At 37.1% G+C, this 19,868-nt stretch overlaps 1 protein-coding gene across 13 annotated transcripts in view; it reads left to right on the forward strand.

The window, feature by feature from the left end:
- The window catches only part of WDFY3 (WD repeat and FYVE domain containing 3), a 243,955-nt gene that overhangs the window by 156,018 nt on the left and 68,069 nt on the right, over positions 1 to 19,868 (forward strand). For 9 of the 13 annotated variants that reach the window (XM_019465333.2, XM_019465400.2, XM_019465420.2 and 6 more), the window contains 9 exons: positions 55 to 128; positions 215 to 376; positions 1,782 to 1,876; positions 5,619 to 5,739; positions 5,968 to 6,185; positions 9,962 to 10,197; positions 11,407 to 11,541; positions 13,991 to 14,179; positions 15,542 to 15,775. In XM_019465333.2, coding sequence (XP_019320878.1) covers positions 55 to 128; positions 215 to 376; positions 1,782 to 1,876; positions 5,619 to 5,739; positions 5,968 to 6,185; positions 9,962 to 10,197; positions 11,407 to 11,541; positions 13,991 to 14,179; positions 15,542 to 15,775 — 1,464 coding nt within the window. The remainder of the gene's footprint in view (positions 1 to 54; positions 129 to 214; positions 377 to 1,781; positions 1,877 to 5,618; positions 5,740 to 5,967; positions 6,186 to 9,961; positions 10,198 to 11,406; positions 11,542 to 13,990; positions 14,180 to 15,541; positions 15,776 to 19,868) is intronic. The other 4 variants (XM_019465375.2, XM_019465410.2, XM_019465430.2 and 1 more) reach the window with 2 other exon arrangements.

The raw sequence follows: 19,868 nt of genomic DNA on the forward strand, positions 1-19,868 counted from the left end.
TGGGTATTTCTTAGCCCTAAATATACCAACCACTCTTCTTTCTTTTTATTGTAGGTTTGGCTCCATGCACCGTATGAACTTCATCTTTCCTTATTTGAACACTTTATTGAGCTGCTCACTGAGTCCAGGTATTAGTTAATATCTGTGTAGTTTATTTTTCAATTATAGAAGAGATGATAAGCACAGACCATATGAAGTCTTCTTTCTCTTCTAGTGAAGCTTCAAAGAATGCCAAATTAATGAGGGAATTCCAGCTAATCCCCAAGTTGCTCCTGACTCTTCGAGATATGTCTTTATCCCAGCCTACCATTGCTGCCATTAGTAATGTGCTGAGCTTCTTACTGCAAGGTTTTCCCAACAGCAATGATCTGCTCAGGTAGTGACAACTTCTGCATCTGTCTGTTTATTAACTAAAAGTACCAATGAGATTAAAATGAATGAGACGAAATTGGTTCTTAGGCCTGTGTGATACCTATAATGTTAACATTCAAGATACTTGTAAGCACAAAAAATATTCCCTTGCCTTTATAAAGCAAAACCAGTTGTTGTCATTAGTGAACGAGAAAATATGTAGGACTGAGCCCAGTGAGAGTTTGTCCTGGACATAAAAGTGTTCAGTATAGCAATTTTTGGTACGTCTTCCCTAACCCCTACTACTTCTCAAGTGTATGTGCACAAGTGTGTACCTGTGCATGAGCACACACACACACACACCCTGTAGCAGGCATGCCATCTCTTTTATATATTTATTTTCTATCACCCAGACAGATGGTGATATTTTATTTTTGTATATTTCAAACCTTTTATATGATGTATTATTTTGCTGCTAATGAGAAATGGCTTAAGGCATATTTATGGATTATCTGTAGAATAGTTTTACTTACCACCTGGTAATTCCCATCTTAGCCAAAAATGGAAGAAAAAAGCTGTCTAACCAAAGTATTTTCCGAATAGAGAATTGTTTAAACTCAGTTTGACTGTTTTCATGTAATCAACCAGGTATCACAGGTGAAAATCAGAGTGACTGATTAGAGTATTCCCAGTAGACTAGTCTCTGATTCGTGTAGCATGTAAATCACTCACTTTGATATTCATTTACCTTGAAGACATTTTTGTAACTTGGCAAAAGATTTAAAACTGGAGTTTAAAAATTATTTTGGAGATAATTGTTTATTGCCATTTAACAACATTTATTTAAATCTAGATTTAAATAGTTCCATTCTGGAACTCTTAATGATCACTTTGTTAAAATTATCCCTGAAACCTACCAAGTTTTTTATTTTTCTCTACTTTACAGATTAAGAAATTAAAACCCAGAGAAATTAAGCTACTTGCCTCAAGTAACAAGATTAAAAACTGATAGAGCCAAGATTTTAACATTACCTGTGTTTCCAAAACCCAGGTTCTTGTCTACTAGGCTACAGTTGATCCACATAGATAATGTTAGGACTTTATTTATTTATTTATTTTATTTTTTTAGGACATTTTAATTTGGATCATACTATTTGGTTCTCAAAGTGCATTAAAGGGTTAGTACATTAAAGGACTCATATTTCTGGGGGAATATATTTTTGCCTATTTTAAAACATTGTTACAGGTAATGTTAATTGAGATGGTCCTAGGGGAAGTAAAACAAATGCAATCACCTAAAGGTCTGTAAGAGATTATTTAAAACAAGGAGTACTACTTTTTCATTTCTTTGTGTTTTCTTTCTTTATATTTTTGTTTTTTTCGGGCAGAGAAAAATCTAAAATCTGTAACTTTTTTTCTTATATTTAAAGGTTTGGCCAGTTTATTTCTTCTACTTTACCAACGTTTGCAGTTTGTGAGAAATTTGTAGTTATGGAAATAAACAATGAAGAGAAGCTTGATACTGGTGAGCTAAGTCTGGGGCTTGAAAAGTAATTACCATGCCCCGTTTTCTGGCACAATTTAGAATTACATATGATGCTATTATATTACTTTTCTCCTTACATTGCTTTTTCTGGTCTTTCGCAGTTGTCTTTAAGCCTGTACAATATGCAGAAGTACAAAATTACCTATGGAATTTAATAGGGTGTGGATTTTACTTTAAAATCTTCCCTGGAGGTGGGTGGGGAGATGAGGAAATAACAGGGATAAAGAGCATACTTACCTTGACAAGCATGGAAAAATGTATAGAACTGTTGAGTCATTGTCCACCTGAAACTGATACAACACTGGATGTTAATTATACATGAATTAAAAACACAGTCTTAAAGCAGTGAAAAAAGAAAAGTCACGGAGATGAAAGGTACAGCATAAGGGAATATAGTCAGTGGTATTATAATAGTGTTGTGTGGTGACAGATGGTAGGTGCACTTGTGAGCATAGCATAACATACAGAGTTGTCAAATCACTGTAAAAACAAACTTAAAAATAGAATATATTAATTAAATCTTTCGTATTCTTAGAGGATTCATAGCAGTGTTCCTTTAAATAGCAAACTCTATTCTGTGTGGCTTTTTTTTTTTAAGTTTATTTATTTATTTTGAGAGAGAGAGCAGGCACAAGGCAGAGTGAGAGGGGGAGAGAGGATCCCAAGCAGGCTCCTTGCTGTCAGCACAGAGCTGGATGCGGGTCTCAAACTCTAAAAATGTGAGATCATGACCTGAGCCGAAATCAAGAGTTGGATTCTTAGCTGACTGAGCTCCCTAGGAGCCTCAACTCTGTGATCTTTGAGCATTAATTGACTTTTTAAAATTTATATACATTTCTTTAGAAACACAGCACTTGCTAGTGTGAATTATAGTTGTATAACTATTATTTTTGTCTTCCTGTTAAAGATTTAGTAGTCATTTAGAAAAAAACATTTTACTTAGAATCTTTTATGTAAATATAAAATGAAAGTAGTTTCGTAAGTTGCGGGATTTGGGGTCCATGACAACCATTTTTTTTTTTTTTAATTTGGTGCATGTTTTTTATTCATATATGTTCTTCATGTGGTGTATGTTTTCCCCCCCTTGTTCTGTATTTTTCCTGTTATATATTCTAGGATAGGAGATTTGTTTGGGAAGCATTGAAAGAACCTTTTATTTTTATTTACTTTTAGGTTAATTTAAGTCACCTCTTAACCCAGTGTGGGGCTCAAACTCACAACCCCAAGAACCAGAGTCACTTGCTTTTCTCACTGAGCAGCCAGGCACTCCGGAAGAACCTTTTAGGTTGACTTATAATTAAATTCACAATATCTTATATTTGTCAGCATTACTTACATTATTACCTGTAATGTTACATTGTTCCAAAATCGTGTCACATAAATGACTTCCCTTACGCCACTATCCACCTGGGCAGGGGAGAAAAATACTGTTGAGTCAGTGCCTCACAAAGGTGTTCTCCTCCATGTTGGCTATACCGCCTGGAGCACAGCCTCTACAGTGCTTCATGAATAAGAAGAGAAGTGTTGTAATCACGTTTTTCAAAAGAGAAACTAAGATTTGAGAGGCTGAATGATTTGCTACAAATCCTAACAGAACATAAGACTGCTGATGACCACTCATCTACTGCCTCATTTGGAACAATGTTGATGTTTCTTTGGTAAAGCGAATTAGCAGGGGATGAGAAGCAGAAGACAAAATCAATGAATAACACTTACTGAGTGCTTAATGTCTGCCAGGTACTATTTAACTGCTTTTTATATTCCTGTAACAATTCTATGAAATAGGTATTATTGCTCTCCTAGTTTTACAAGGGGAGAAACTGAGGCCTAGAAAGATGAGTAAAAGACATTTACCTGAGATCATACTACTTCTATTTGAACCCAGGCAATCCAGACCAACATTGTAAGCTTTTTTTAACCACTACATTTTTCTTTCATATGCACAGATTATATCTTAGTTCTGAATTAATATAAGCCAAGTAAACAGATATTATTGAAAGTACTTTAAAAATCTTTGGAAATATATAACACTTGTTTCAAGTATAAAAAGATGTGAGACAAATATTTCTCTAGTCTCCATATTTCTTGCTAGTTGTTGAATTCAATTAGCACAACTAGTGTAAAATATCCTTTGAGAAGAGTACAGTAGTGGGGATGTATAAATTAGCAAATATTTCTGTTGATACGCCAAGTTCATTGGTATTCTCATCACTTCATTGCCATTTGAAATAATAGAGAAAGTCAGAAGCACACTGTTGGTCTTGTTAGTATATGACACTTATTGTTTATTTGATATGAACTGAAGACTACATTAACTATAATATAATGTTCCAAATAAAACCATAGTTTTTTCTTTGAAGTAGTTTATATAGCATTCAGGATACACCTACAAAAAATAAAATGGTTTGAATAATGCTGAAGAGCAATATAATAATCAGTGGAGAATAAAATAGCATAAAAGGGTAGTGCACTGTGGAAGAAAGCATCAGTCGGAGTGGAAACAACTTAAGCTGGAAGTTCAGAGTTTATTGTTTTAAACTGTATTTGAAAATTAAGAGAAACAAAACTGACAGAAAACTAGATATAAATCTAAGGAGAATTTTTCATTTCTGTTGGATCACCATTTTCCTGAAAAGAAGTAATTCAAAAAGGAAATAATTGAAAGGAAGTGATTCTTATCTCAATTTAGGTTGTATGGTATGTTTTCAACAAAGCAATTTATCAAATACCAGTCTTCCCTCTTAGAAGGGAAGGGAATCTTGAGTTCCCCTAGGTAAGCTTGAGGCATCCTTACCAATGTTTAAGGCACAAAATTAGCATTTTAAAAGGTAATGTTTAAAGGCAAAAAGTGTCTCTTGCCCAAACAAGTAAAAACATATAACTAATGTAGCCCGAACTTCAATTCTGGAATAAAGGAAGGCCTGGGGACTGTGATTTACCAGCCCATAGCCCATCAGTGTCCCGGCTGGGCCCAGAAGGCTGCACCATGCCATTGAGAACCATAAGCTTTCTGTCTCCCTCCCTTGCTTTTCCAGTTTCTCTTGTACACTTGTGTGCCTTTGCCTCTCTTCTGTGCTATTTAATTCAAAGTCTCCTTTATTACAGTTACTGAATAGTTTATGCTTCCTATTTTTCATTTTTAAATTTGGTAAATTTAACTATATATATCCTTCAAAATGAAACTGGAAATTAAGGATTTGGATTGTTGTTTTTATTCACGTGACTAATTTCCCCTCTGTTGGTGGTGGTGGAGAAATATTAATGTAAGAAAAGATTTACAGTCTTTTATTGCTTGTTTAGATCATGTCAAATATAAATGAACAATTTTCAGGATTCTAAAGTACTCCTAGAGAAAATGTTTCCTTTTTTTTTTTTTTTTAAGTTTATTTTTGAGAGAGAGAAAAAAAGACAGTATGCAGGTGGGGGAGGGGCGGAGAGAGGGGGAGACACAGAATCCAAAGCAGGCTCCAGGCTCTGAGCTGTCAGCACAGAGCCCAACATGGGGCTCGAACCCATGAACTGCGAGATCATGACCTGAGCCAAAATCAGACACTTAACCAACTGAGCCTCCCTTTAAAAAATTTTTTTTTTAAGTTTATTTATTTTTGGAGAAAATGTTTTCTAAAAGGTGTAATTTTCAGTGAGATTTCTTAGAACAGTGTTATATATTTTATACTGGTTTATCTACTAAGGCAATTTAATGTATATATTTTCATTGTAGGAACTGAAGAAGACTTTGGAGGTCTTGTATCTGCTAATCTTATACTTTTGAGGAACAGACTTCTAGATATCTTGCTAAAACTAGTTTATACATCTAAAGAAAAGACAAGCATTAATTTGCAGTAAGTAAGATCTTTTTAGAATTGATGGTACCAGTGGTTATCACTAGTTAATTCATAGTAGACAATAGCAAGAATTGCTACTTTTAATAGATCTTTTGAACTTTGCAATTTATAGTATCTTGAGAACAAAACCTAGTCTTACTTATGTATGTTTTTAAATTAGAAATCCTAACACTTGAAATTAATGTTCTGTTTTTTTCTTCTTCTTAATTATCTACCTTTACACAGAGCTTGTGAAGAACTGGTTAGGACACTGGGCTTCGACTGGATTATGATGTTTATGGAAGAACACTTGCACTCCACCACAGTTACAGCAGCCATGAGGATTCTTGTCGTGCTGCTGAGTAATCAGTCCATTCTCATCAAGTTTAAGGAAGGACTCAGCGGTGGAGGGTGGCTGGAACAGACAGATTCTGTCTTAACTAATAAGATCGGAACTGTATTAGGTATGGGACTTTTACCATCAGCTGCTATAAAATAAGCTGTTGTACTTTGTTTTTAAATCTTGTGAAAGCTTACAGTCTTTAGTTCATCTGACAACCATTAAGAGTCATGAATTTGAATGAATGAATGAACAGCTTAGAAAGTTTCAAATTCTGCATTTTTAAGTGCAAATCAAGCTGAAGTTAGACAGGATATTCAAGATGTGAAAAGTCAAGGGAATTCCTTATCATCTTTTTGTTGTATACTTCCCTTTCTTATGTATAAGTAAGTAATTAGCAAATCATCCAAACTCAGTTAATAATAATCAGTATTTTGAGTGCTTGTTCTGTGCCAGTTACTAAACATTTTCATTTTCATGGTCGTCCTATGAGGTATAAATACTATCATAGCCATTTTACTTATGAGAAAACCAAGCATAGGTATGAAGTCACTTGTCAGCTAAGTGTCAACATTTGTATCCAGGTCGATTAGATCAAAAGCCCGTGCTTTTAACCGTTTTATGATATTGCCTCTCAAAGATTTAATTAGCTCGAGGTTTCAGCCAAGTTTCCTTATTCTCTGCTTGCTAGTTCTGTGCTATTTTCAATGTGGGACTGAGCATTTAAGTAATATTAGAAAATTACAGTTTCCTATGTTAGATTCATTTGAGCAGCTATATTTCTATTCATATTAGTGTTCTCATTTTAGAAAATATATATTTAAAATAATGTTTTTATTGAAAACCATAGTCATTCAATTCATAAAGTATTTTTTAAATTCTTGAAATATATATTTTAAAAACATTTGTCTTTATAATATTACATTTTAAAATCATATATAGTTATATTCTGGAATAAGGATCAAAAATACCTGTTTACCCTTATCAGGTGGGAAAATTAGGGATCCAAATTGAATATGTGATTTATCTGTAAAAAAAAAAAAAAAAGTAAAAGCATCAATACCTAAGTGATGCCTGCATCTGATCCATATGTCAAAGAAAATGATACAGGACTGGGTTTACAACATAAGATTATTTTACTGTTATTTCACATTGGAAAATGTCTTAAGAAACCTTGTAATGAAGAAAGGAATTTACGGTGAAATGATTGCTCGAGAAAATTGATGGCTTTGAAATATATATTAGACATTATCATTATAGACACTTTCATGGTTTAAAAACAATGACTATTTTACATTGACTCTAGGGGAGGGATATAGCCTACAAATGTTATTGTTAGGAACAGTTTGGTAGCAAGACACTGCACTTGTTGACCTTAATAATAGCTACTAAGAGAGCAAGCAATGGAAGGCACAGCAGAATGTGAGTTCTGTGGAGTATGAGAGTTTCAAACACTAACAGAGAGCACCACTTCCCCCTGAAGGCCAAAAACCACAGTAGTAACACCTGAGGTTTATATAGCACATTGTGCTTTACAAAATTCTTTAACATGTTTCATCTCTTTTGAGCTTCATGATTATGGAATCAGGTGTATATTTTATGGATTTGTTATACTTCATATGAAATAAAGCTAGTAAGTAAAACTTAAGGAATAATTTCTCTAATTAGGAAAGTAAGACTGTTACATGCATAAGGTTCCTGAGTCAGATAGTATTGGTGTCTGAGTAACCATCTTCTAAGTGTTGGTCCTGTTCTTTTGTCTGTAGTATCAGAAAAAAGGTGCCTTTTCTATATCTGGCCTGACTTCATGCCTTGGAATTTGTCTTCTTTTATACCTGCTTACAAATTGCATATGCTCTTCTTGTTCTCAGAGCGAAATCTAGGAACTTAAGTGTAATTTAAATTTGGTTCAATTTAACTAAATTTTCCCTGAATACTTGTGTGATCACACACATATAGGTGTATGTATTACAGATACGCGTCCTATCATTTGATTCTCTTTCTGTCTGATGTGATGAGCAACCTAATGTCTTTGTTTTCTTCACATTTGGTAGTTTTTGTCAAATTTTTTTTATAAAAATACCTTCCACATCTGTAACTTGAATCTAAATTAATGTTTAATTGTTAATAACATGTTAAGTATTCCTTAAGATTAATTATAGGGAAAAATAGAAAGGCAAATGAATGTTGGTATTGGTTTTCATTTAGGACCTGCAGTTTATTCAAAATTAATTTTCCTATTTAATGTATAAAATACCACTTTATGTCTTCTGACTTCTTAAAGCTCAAGACTTTTTTATAGTGGTGATTTCATTGAGAATTCACTGTAGGCAAAAATCACCAGCGGCCAGGTCTTTCAGAAATGTGGCAGTGTCATTAAGAAGACCAGGGGACACCGTGTAACTTCACAGGCTCTAAAACAGACATCAGCTCAAATCCTAGCAGCAGCAATCTTCAACTTTGTGATTTTGAACAAATTGCATATTTTCCATGTTATAGAAAGGATAATAGTAATCTCTGACTCACATGTTCATTGTGTGTGAGAAATGAGATGATATGGGAAAGAGGTCGGTAAATTGCTATACAATTTTTTAATTAGACGAACATCAGAAGATTAATTCACAACTCATGAAGCAGTTGGTTAGGATGAAATTATTAAAAAGCTAGCTGGATGCAAATTTCTCTTTTATTATTTTAAATAGTAGCAAGTTACATGCTTACTTCATCCTAGAAAAAAGAAATTGGAAGGAAAAAATGAATATTCACTTGAAATACAGAGTGCTCCAGAGTAGAAATCAATCCTTCATCTCTTGGTTGCCCTTCACACAAGTTTTACACTGAAACTCTGACCAGCGTTTATTCTGTTCGGAGCACTGTGCTAGATTTGGGGAGGGAGAAGAACTAACTATTGGAGTTGTGTCCTGATGAGTTATGTTATGGAGGGAGCAAGATTGCTAGAAAGGCTGATGCTGCGTAAGCCATGTCCGCAAGCCCTGACCCCGTCCTGGTAGAGCTGTGTTTCTGGGAAGAATTCTGCATAGACAGCCACAGTCCAGGAGCGCTGGGGAATGTCCCAATGGAATTACAGATCAGTTTGCTTATTTATTCTGTCTTGTCTCAAAACTTGTAGATGACTTAAAGTTAACTAGGTTAATATGATCTTCAGGACAAATGACCTATATGAACTGAATGTAGTTCATTATAATTATATGCTAAATATAGAAGTTTTAGTTTTTTAAGGTACATTTTTGTAGCATCCTAACTTTGACTATTTTGAATTTTACTTTCTTCTTAGGGAAATGTTAGAGCTCGTTTGAGGTCCTTCTTTTTTTTTTTTTTTTTTTTTTTAATTTTTTTTAGAGCTCGTTTGAGGTCCTTCTTTTTTTTTTTTTTTAATTTTTTTTTCAACGTTTTTTATTTATTTTTGGGACAGAGAGAGACAAACAGAGCATGAACGGGGGAGGGGCAGAGAGAGGGAGACACAGAATCGGAAACAGGCTCCAGGCTCCGAGCCATCAGCCCAGAGCCCGACGCGGGGCTCGAACTCACGGACCGCGAGATCGTGACCTGGCGGAAGTCGGACGCTTAACTGACTGCGCCACCCAGGCGCCCCGAGGTCCTTCTTTTAATGAGTGGAATTTATATTCTCTCTTGTATCCGATTGTCTCAGCTATTTTTCAAGACCTGTGTTCTAATAGACAGGCTTGCTGAAATCAGAGATAGTAAAGTCAACTTGTAACTGGAAGATTAATTCAACGGTGGAGTAGTTAATTGCCTTTATTAACATGAATACTCTGGATAGAAATGTCACATATACTGAATTACTCCTTTCTTTGTTAATACAGCACGGCAGTCGATTACTGATTACTGTACTTACTGTTACCTTTCCTCTCCTCTTAGGATTCAACGTGGGCAGGAGTGCTGGCGGGCGATCGACGGTCAGGGAGATTAACCGTGATGCTTGTCATTTTCCTGGTTTCCCAGTTCTTCAGTCCTTCCTTCCTAAACACACTAATGTCCCTGCTCTCTACTTTCTCCTCATGGCACTGTTTCTGCAGCAGCCAGTTAGTGAGCTGCCTGAGAACCTGCAGGTCAGTGTGCCTGTCATCAGCAGCCGGTGTAAGCAGGGTTGCCAGGTAGGAATTATCTAGTAAGGTGGAAGTGTGATTATACGTGCCGCAAAACCCCCACAGGGTGATGATGGGCTGCTCACAATAAAACCAAAGGGATTCCATTCCTTTCTCACATGTAGGATTTGGTTTGGGACAGAAAAATATGAAGCTACCATAGAAAACTTTAGCAAAAAGAAGTCCTTTTTTCCCTCTGTGGTTTGTTTTTTTTTTTTTTTTTTTTTTAAATGATTACTCTCTATGATTCCATACGCATAAAGACTTTGGATGGTGTTTTAAATGGAGATCTGAAGAATTCGAGTTCTGTGATGTTATCTAGAAGTATAATGTCATTTCTATAGAATTAAAAATAAAGAGAGCAGTTTATGTGCCGTGAGTTTACTGGATAGGATTCTTAGTGCAAATTCTGATTACAAAAATGTTTTTAATTTCTTAATGATAGATAACGTCCACAATAGGAAAACACTGAGACTTTACTTGAATCCTAACTGAAGACTATTTTGGACTGTTGTGTAGCTTTGGTCTGTGGTACTGCAAAGACTTGGGAATTTAGTTTTAAACTCAACTGTACTTCTGTCATAACTCCAAGTGCTAAATCAAATGATTCTAGTAATTGACAAAACCTTTTAAACAAAAAGAAAGTATGTACCCTTGTATTAAGTCAGAATACGGATTCGGGCTTAACAGAGTTTGGTTGGTTATGTAATTTTTCAAAATAAGCATGACACCATAGTCATGAAGTATTATATAAAACTCTATGAATAAGTCTCCTAAACTGATTTTTATTTTGTGAAATATTACCTGTATGTGAATTAGAACATTGCCAAAAGAGGGAGGGGGGAAGTTCTGTGTGCTTTTTTTTAAAAGATCCTGCTTAAAATCATTAGTGGTATAATGTCATCTCCTAGCTAATTAGCATGTATTTTCTTTCTGTTTGTTTTCATTGGAGGAAAAAAAATAGAAAACATTGTTTCCTGTTAGCATGGGGAAGCCAGAATGATACATAGTATTCACTCTTCTTTATAAATGTAAAAATTTACAAACTTGTAAAATTTAGAGGAGGGAGGAGTGCTACATCTCTATCCCTCTCCATCATTGCTCACCTTGAAAAAAACTAATCAGTCTCAAAGAAGTTTTAGAATATTAGAACATGTGAGGGTCTCTAGCTGAAAACAATGGACAGTGGCTAATCTTCATTCATTTTGACCTCTACAGTTTGATTTAGATTCTATTTGGACATTTATCTTTGGAGTTCCTGCCTCAAGTGGAACTGTGGTCTCCTCTATCCATAACGTGTGCACAGAAGCTGCTTTTTTATTATTGGGGATGCTCCGAAGCATGCTGAATTCAGTAAGTTTACAGAGATACTTAAACCTGTTGGTCGTTCCTCCTGCCTGTGATACATTTTTATCAATAGGGGAATCCTTAGATAACATGGCTGTTTATTTATTGCACAGTCTCTCCTTTTAGTTATCTCTACTGTAGGGACTCACTGTGCAGTTTATTAGACCATGATCTCTGGAGCCCTGTCTGGGTTCAAATCCCATACCTGGTACTTAAGACATGCTAACCTCTATGTGCCTCAGGTTCCTCATGTATAAAATGCTGGTGATAACAGAACTTACCTGTTAGGATTGCTGTGAGGATTTAATGAGGTGTTAATATATACACAAAGCACTGATAAAAGAGTGCCTGGTACATAGTGTTTTGTAAGTGTTCATGGATATTATTAGTGTTATATATATTCTAACATATATGTATATATATAACAAATATACATTAATAGTATATGTCATTGCAATAATATGTTACTTGAACTTTGAAAATCGCCTTCATTTAAAGGTTAAAAATGTCAGCACTGGTTTTATTTTGTATTCGTTTTTGTTCTAATTATTTCTAACTTGGATATGAAAGATTGAAAGAGTAAGTGACAAGGTGTATGTCCTGTTTCTTTTATAGGAACACTGTGAGTAACGACTTAATTTGTTTACACAATTTAAGATCACATTGTAAGAGGAATTACTAGCTCTCTTTGGATCACACGTACCGACAAACCTAATTTTAGTCAAAACTATTCTTATGTCATCTTAGAAAAGACCATTGCTATTTTATTAATTTAGAATGCTTGGGGTCTTGTTTTAGTTCCTTTTTATAAATAAATACAAAAATCTAAGTTAAAAAAGTCACTCTCTGGGCAACTAGCAAAAGATAGGTATTGTTCCCATATATCCTTTTTCCCTTTTTATCATCATCGTTATTGTTGTTGTATTGCTCCGAAGGAAAAACACACTCCTGTGTGTCTCCTCTACTCTCAATATTCTGCTACCTCACTACTTCACATCTGACACTTCTGGTCACCGACTGTGTGGTGGGTTTTGCCACGCTAGCTGCATGTCGCACAGCTTAGTTCAGTTCTGACGCGGTCTACCTGGAGACAGCGTCAGATCCCACAGGTTAAGGGCTCAGTCCCACACAACTGCCCCCCGTCACCACGTCAGGCGCCAGTCACAAGTCCATGTTGTTACCTGTGCTTCTGCTCTATTGGCTGTAAATTGGAGGTTCCCATGACTTGGGAAGACATCTTACTTCTTAGATTGCCAGTTTATTATACAAGGATGTGCCTCAGGAACAGCCAGTGGAGGAGCTGCAGAGGGTAGGGTGTGGAGAAGGGCACAGAGCTCCCATGCCCTCTCTACCTGCTGTTCTCCCAGCACCTCTGTGTGTTCACCAAGCCAGAAGCTCTCCAGACCCTGTCCTTTAGGGTTTTTATTCAGCCTTCATTACATCGACATGATTGAACCATTGGCCATTAGTGATTGAACTCAATCTCCACACCCTCTCTCCTTCCTAGAAGTTAGAGGGTACAGGGCTTTAGTACAGCGATGAAAGTTTCAGTCCTCTATTCATGTGGTTGTTTCCCTGCCAAGCCTCCATCTTTAGGGGTTTTCCAAAAATCTTATCATTAACATTAACTCAGATGTGGTTGAAAGGGGTTTGTTATGATTTTTTTTTTAATATTTATTATTTTGAGAGAGAGCATGCACGAGCTGGGGAGGGGCAGAGAGAGAGGGAGAAAGGGAACCTTAAGCAGGCTCTGCACTGTTAATGCAGAGCCTGTTGTGGGGCTCGATCCCACCAACTGTGAGATCATGACCTTAGCCAAAATCAAGAGTCGGACTCTCAACGGACTGAGCCACCTAGACACCCCAAGGGGTTTGTTATAATTAACAAAAGACACCTTCATGGCTTTTCTCACTTAGGACATTTCAAAGGTTTTAGTAGCTCTGTGCCAAGAATGAGATGGGACAAAGACCCAAGTATATATTTTGTATTATAAATCATAATATCATGGTTGCATAATGGCTCCAAGCATTGTTGTCATTTTACATATGACAGTGTGAGGTTCAGAAAGGTGAGGTAACTTCCCCATCTTTCGTGTTACTCCTAACATAATGGCAGCATGATGGAGGATAGGACAGCTTTGTGGATAACACAGCCACTGTTGGCACCAACTGTTCTCATGTTGATAATGATAAATAGTCAAAACCACTGACTCAAGTTACTGAGCTATGACTATGCCAGTGAACAAACGTCCTGTCAGTTTCTAGGAGTACTGTGTCTGTTTTAGCTTATTTCTAGATGTGTTGACGGATATTTGCTCGTGAATGTGGTTCATAAGCATTGTGAACCATTACCATGTCCAGTCTTAGAAAAGAAGTTGAGTAATGGATTTTTTAAAGTGATTTGTAGCAGTGTCAGTTTTTCTAACGTATTATTTCTTTTCTTGTCCCCATGACAGCCTTGGCAATCAGAAGAAGAGGGGTCTTGGCTCCGGGAATACCCCGTGACCCTGATGCAGTTCTTTAGATACTTATATCACAACGTTCCTGACCTGGCCTCCATGTGGATGAGCCCTGACTTCCTGTGTGCATTAGCAGCCACCGTCTTCCCCTTCAATATCCGTCCTTACTCAGAGATGGTAGGAAAGGTGGGGGGAACGTCTACCTGGGATTAGTCTGCTCCAGTGGTTGGCAGGGATTTCCTGCCAGTCTTTTCAGCTTCTGACCAAGTTAGTTTCCTAACTTTCTACCTCACCTCTTACATTATTCTCTGGTGTCTGCTCCCCACACTCTCCTTCTGCTTTCCTCTAAAATAACAGTGAACTCTACTTCTGGTTTTATTTACCATATTCTCGTAAGTCTCTGGTTAATCACTTCCCTCTCTGAGTCACTGTGGACCCATTTCTTGCTTTACATGCTGAAAGCTGTGTCATGCAATGTCGTAGCCAAGTTACAGAACTCCGGTCAGAGTGAACTTAACCTCTGCTTTCCTTACCTCAGGAATTCAGCATCTCCTGGATTTAGTCTTTACAAATTAATTATAGGATTGACTGTTTTTATACAAAAATGAAATCCGTGTTTGTCCTTTCATTCAACTTTTATTTTTTATATTCTGTAGTAATAACAAATTATTAGAATATAATCATAGGTAGTACAGGTACTTCTTTTGTCCTTTAAAACAAAGCCCTAAAGACAGTATTCCCTATACTTCAGAATTTCATGTTTTCTCTTAATTCTACCACTTATTCTGGGACCTGGAATAAACTACCTTCTTCCTACTACCCTTTCTTCATGTATAAAGGTGGAAACATTCATTATAAAACTGTAGGGGATTTTAGGAAGAAAGACAAGTAAAACACATGATCTTAATACCCTGGCTTGTTTGTAATTTTAAAATCCTCATGTTTTGGTAAAAACAGACCTTTAGTATTATCTCAATGTCTTTTCCTTGTCAGCAGCTTCTCATTTGTCTTTTGGTCCTTTTTTTTTTTTTTTTTTTTTTCACTTGGCTCCAAACTGGCTTTGGTTATGTTGTTGTTTTGTTTATCTGTTTTTTGGGGTTTTTTTTTTGTTTTTTTTAATTTGCAAAAATAGATCAGCTCTTAGATGCCACCCCTTGGGCCAGATCTTAATTTGAAATTCTGTGACATTGACTTCTCCATAGGTATATTTCAATATGCAAATATAGTTATTCTCATCATTTCAATTATTTTAAGTGCAGTTATCCATAGTAGAGATAAAATTCAACATAAAACAGATACACGGGTAGTGGCTGGTCACTTTAATATTAGAAAGAGCATGTGTTAAGTACACATGTATCTGGTTCCCAGTTACTACCTTGAAGTGATAGTCAAATAAGCAGTGAAGTAATGTATTAAATAGCCTAGTAGGAGGTAAATATTGAAGGAAAATACTCTTGCTGCTATAATTTGGATTTTAGGAAACATGGAAGTGAAAATATCACATAAAATCAAATATGACTCGTGTGTATTTCCACTTGATTTTACCAGGTGACTGATCTTGATGATGAAGTTGGATCTCCAGCAGAAGAATTTAAAGCCTTTGCAGCAGACACAGGGATGAACAGAAGCCAGTCAGAGTACTGCAATGTGGGCACAAAGACATATCTGACCAATCACCCAGCTAAAAAGTTTGTTTTTGACTTCATGCGGGTCTTAATAATAGACAATCTCTGTCTTACTCCTGCCAGCAAGCAGACTCCGCTAATTGATCTTTTGTTGGAGGTAAGGACAAAAAAATGCATTTACATGTCTTTTGCTCAGTTTTTATAATTAGAACATTAATAACCAAGCATATTTTATGCCAGATACCTTTCAGATTTCAAATTCTTTTGGTTATACAGGCAGAACATATCATGGACTATGGGAATTTTTTATCCCAGACATGCTATATACCCTAACAATTTGTTTCTCTACTTTCTGTTCCCTCCCATAAGCATGTCCCTAATTCAAACCTTTCTTATCCTTTCCTGGCCAGGAATTGACAGACTTTTTCTGTGAAGGGCCAAATAGTAAATGTTTCAAGCTTTGCAGGCTATACAATCTCTGTTACAACTGTTCCAGTATATCATTGTAGCTAGGAAGCAGCCATAGACAGTACATAAATGAATGAGCATGGCTGTGTTTCAATAAAACTCGGTCTACAAAGACAGACATGGGCTGGATTTGGCCCATGGTCCTTAGTGTGCCAGCACCTTCTCTCACATACTCTAACACTTACAGCGTCATTGTCTCCTCAGTGTGTAACTCCCTACTTCTCTCCGTCTTTCATATTATAACCAGGTATTATTGCTCTTGGTATCCTCTGCACCATAAGATATGGTGCGTTGCACATAGTAGGTGCTTAATATACAGTTATTAAATTTTCCTCAAGGCAGCAAAGTTTTAGGTTGCTTCCTTGCTTAGTTCAGACTGCAACAAAATACCATAGACTGGGTGGCGTGGATAATAGACATTTATTTCCCACAGTTCCAGACAGAGAAGTCTGACATCAGGGTGCCAGTTTGGTGAGGTTCTGGTGCCCTCTTTCTGGCTTACAGATGGCTACATTGTTATACTCTCACATGGCAGAGAGAGAGAGAGAGAGAGAGAGCGAGCGAGAGCGCGCGCACATGCACTCATGTGCGAGAAAACTCTTGTGTTCCTTCCTCTAAAAAGGGCACTAATCTCATGGGCACTCCACCATCGTGACCTCATCTTAACCTAATTACATTTTGATGGCTCCATCTCTTAATACCATCACATTGAGGGTTAGAGCTTCAACATACGAATTTGGGGGAGATGCAGACAGCCCATTGCACTTGCCTGTTCTGCTGGTAAGTGATATGAATCAGCTGATGCATCAGAAAATGAGCCCTAAGTGTACTGCTGGCTCTAGTAATTGGCCATGCCTGAAAACCAAATGTTCACCTAGAAAATTTTCAAAAGATCCTAGAAAGAGAATTTAATATATAACTAGTTGCCTGTACATTCATATTTTTTTTGGTCAATTCATATAAGCAGGGTCAAGTAGTGCATTCCAGGACTCTGAAAATAATACCATCCTGTGAAAAGATTCAGTTCTGAAGACTATAACTGCTCTTCTCTCTGGGGAACTTCCCTCATGTTCTCAGCCATTTGGTAGCTGAACCTGCACTTTCTCTGCTCCCTCTAGTGGCTAATACAATTAATTTTTTATTTGAAACCTTAAAACCACAGGAGATGTTTTATCTTATTCATGTGAAACTCTCTCCCTTTGGTCAACTAAAAGAAATTGCTGATGTAATTTAAATACTATTCATGCTAAGCATTTTAACCAGGACCACAGTGTTTACTGTTGGTAGAAAAATAGTAAATGTCATCAGCAGTTCACATGGTAGAGTTTAAAAGCATGCCTGGTAGAACTTGCCCTTGTTAGAAACTTTAAGAAGTAAGATAGATGGCTAGTATCTTAGCACATCAGGTAAGAATTTGAAGCATTCTATGCAAAATGAAATGGTGATCAGAAAATAACAAGATAATAAAGTTCAGAAGAGGTGTGTGCCAGAAAGCATAACTGAGCCAGATACTAAAATACACATGTGTGGGAGATATGGACAGATATATCCATTAATAGCCTTTTCAGATTTGTAGGAACCCTGATAGCTAATTAGCCATGGGTAAGCAAAATAATTGTCTTTTATTTTGGTTTTCTATATTTCTCAAAGAAAAAGTTTGATATAACATGTACTAACCTTGAGGTAGCATTCTCATTGTTGTGGACAGTAATCTGCCCTGTGGTAGAATTGTGTCTGATTGGACTGGGGAGTCAGGGGTGGTGGGGTTAGAATTCAAGGAAAACTGGGGGATGTCAAGATGGAAACTCCCAGGTGGATTATCAGCTCCTTAAAAGTTAGGGACCACCTTTCACATGTCCTTTCATCTCTTACAGAATTAGCACAGAGTTTTGGTTCTTTTCAATATTAATCATTTAACTATAACTATATCCTGGCAGCTCTCGAACAGGAAGATGTGATACATCTAATAAGAGAGATACACATTTGCTTTTAAAAATTAACTTAATCCTTCGAGGAACTTCCAATTCTTCTATACACATATAGAATAAACATGCAGAGCATATTTATTGCACTCTATGTCTTTGATGGTGTAAAAAACAGCAAGCACACGATTTTGAATGTTGTTCAAGAAGAGAATTATCCTGTATGTTTACCACTTACCTGGATGAAGGATGGGGTTTGATCCAACTGATTTTCAGTTCGATACGTTTGAGGCAGGCCATCTTCAGTCTTAGGATTGCCGGAATCTCACCACAAGATCATCTACTTACTTGATTATAAAAGATTCCCATTTGTGTAGGCGAGCCAGAGTGTACAAGGGAGGCAGTATGGTACAGTAGAAAAAGCATGGGTTTTGGAGTGAGAAGGACCTGTTTTGAATTCTGGGCCGGTTATTTATTATATAAACACTTTTGTCTCAATGAACTCAATCCATTCTCTGGAGAATGATTTACATACTAATCTCCCTTGTATGATTTTTACGGGAGTTAAATATATGTAAATCACCCAGCAAAAGCTATTTTTGAGAAATTAAATGTGTGCTGGTTATAGCTGTGTCCTCTCCGCTCTCTTCACCCCTTAGAGTTTGCCCATCTTTCACAAGGTATAAAAATAGAACCTGTCTCTGAGGGCTGCTGTGAGAATTAAATTAAATAAGAGAATACATTTAAGATTCATAACACAGAACCTGGCATGTAAGGCTTACCCAGAAAACGAAGTGGCCTTCGCTGGCATATACCAGAGTGTCCAGGAGCTCTTCTCCCTGCTCCCGTCCACCGGTGTCTGTCACCACCAGTACCTGTCACCAGCAGGCATCTTACGGAAGGCCCGGTGACGTTGCTGCATGTGAGCACCACCATGGCAGCCCAGGGTCGGAGGGTGGGCTTATACCATAAGTACCTTTCTGTGCTCTCAGGAGTTCACAGCTCTCTATTGTAGCCATCTTCTAAAAGACTTCTCTCTTCACATCAGTCTGAGATCCACCCTGGGTGACTGTAGGACAATGAACAAACAAAAAGTGGCAAAAGGGGGCAGAGAGAGCCCTCTCCCGTAACTGACAGAAGGGAGGAAATCAGTTAAGAGGAATACTGCAGTTGGAATGAAGAAGCTCGAAACCTCTTCCTTAAGAGCTTCAGCCTGTCCACAAACCACCGAACACCAAAGGTCTTCCTCCCAAAGCTGCACTGCTCTCGTCGAGACCAGCAGGCCCGCTGGGCTGGCTGGCCTGTGCGCATAGATTCTGCATGGTGTCTGCAGGCTGCAGAAAGAAGGCTGTGATTCTCTGAATACTGGTGTTGACTGGCTTCCCTGTGTTTACCGGGAAGACATGTGACGGCCACAGACCGGAGCAGATCATAGTGCTCACCCTGTCCTCCCCATGCCCTGAACTCGTCCCAGGTATCTGGTGCAGCTGACCAGATTGATGTAGAAGATTGATGAGACTGTAGCAGAGTTGTTTTTGTGCATTTGTTAACTTCAATACGGAGACTTCTGGTAGAACTGGAAGAGTATAGTATAACAGGGGAGGCCATGAATTTTGCCATCAAAGAAACTGAGGTTTGAGTCCTAGTTGTGACTTACCCACTCAGCCTTAGTAACCATCTCCCTAAAATGGGGTACAAAGAGATATTTTGCAGACTGAGATAATGAGATAAAAGTAAGCACTGTCTTTTACATATAGCAACTCCATAGAATTTTTTTTTAATGCCTCTGAGACAGCTGTGCATTCATTCATTAAGCCTTAAATCCTTTAAAAGTTAGGCTACAATAAATCTCAGCAAGAA

This window comes from Panthera pardus, unplaced genomic scaffold (genome assembly GCF_024362965.1).
Source record: "Panthera pardus isolate Hobbes unplaced genomic scaffold, ASM2436296v1 HiC_scaffold_13, whole genome shotgun sequence".
Classification (NCBI taxonomy): domain Eukaryota; kingdom Metazoa; phylum Chordata; class Mammalia; order Carnivora; family Felidae; genus Panthera; species Panthera pardus.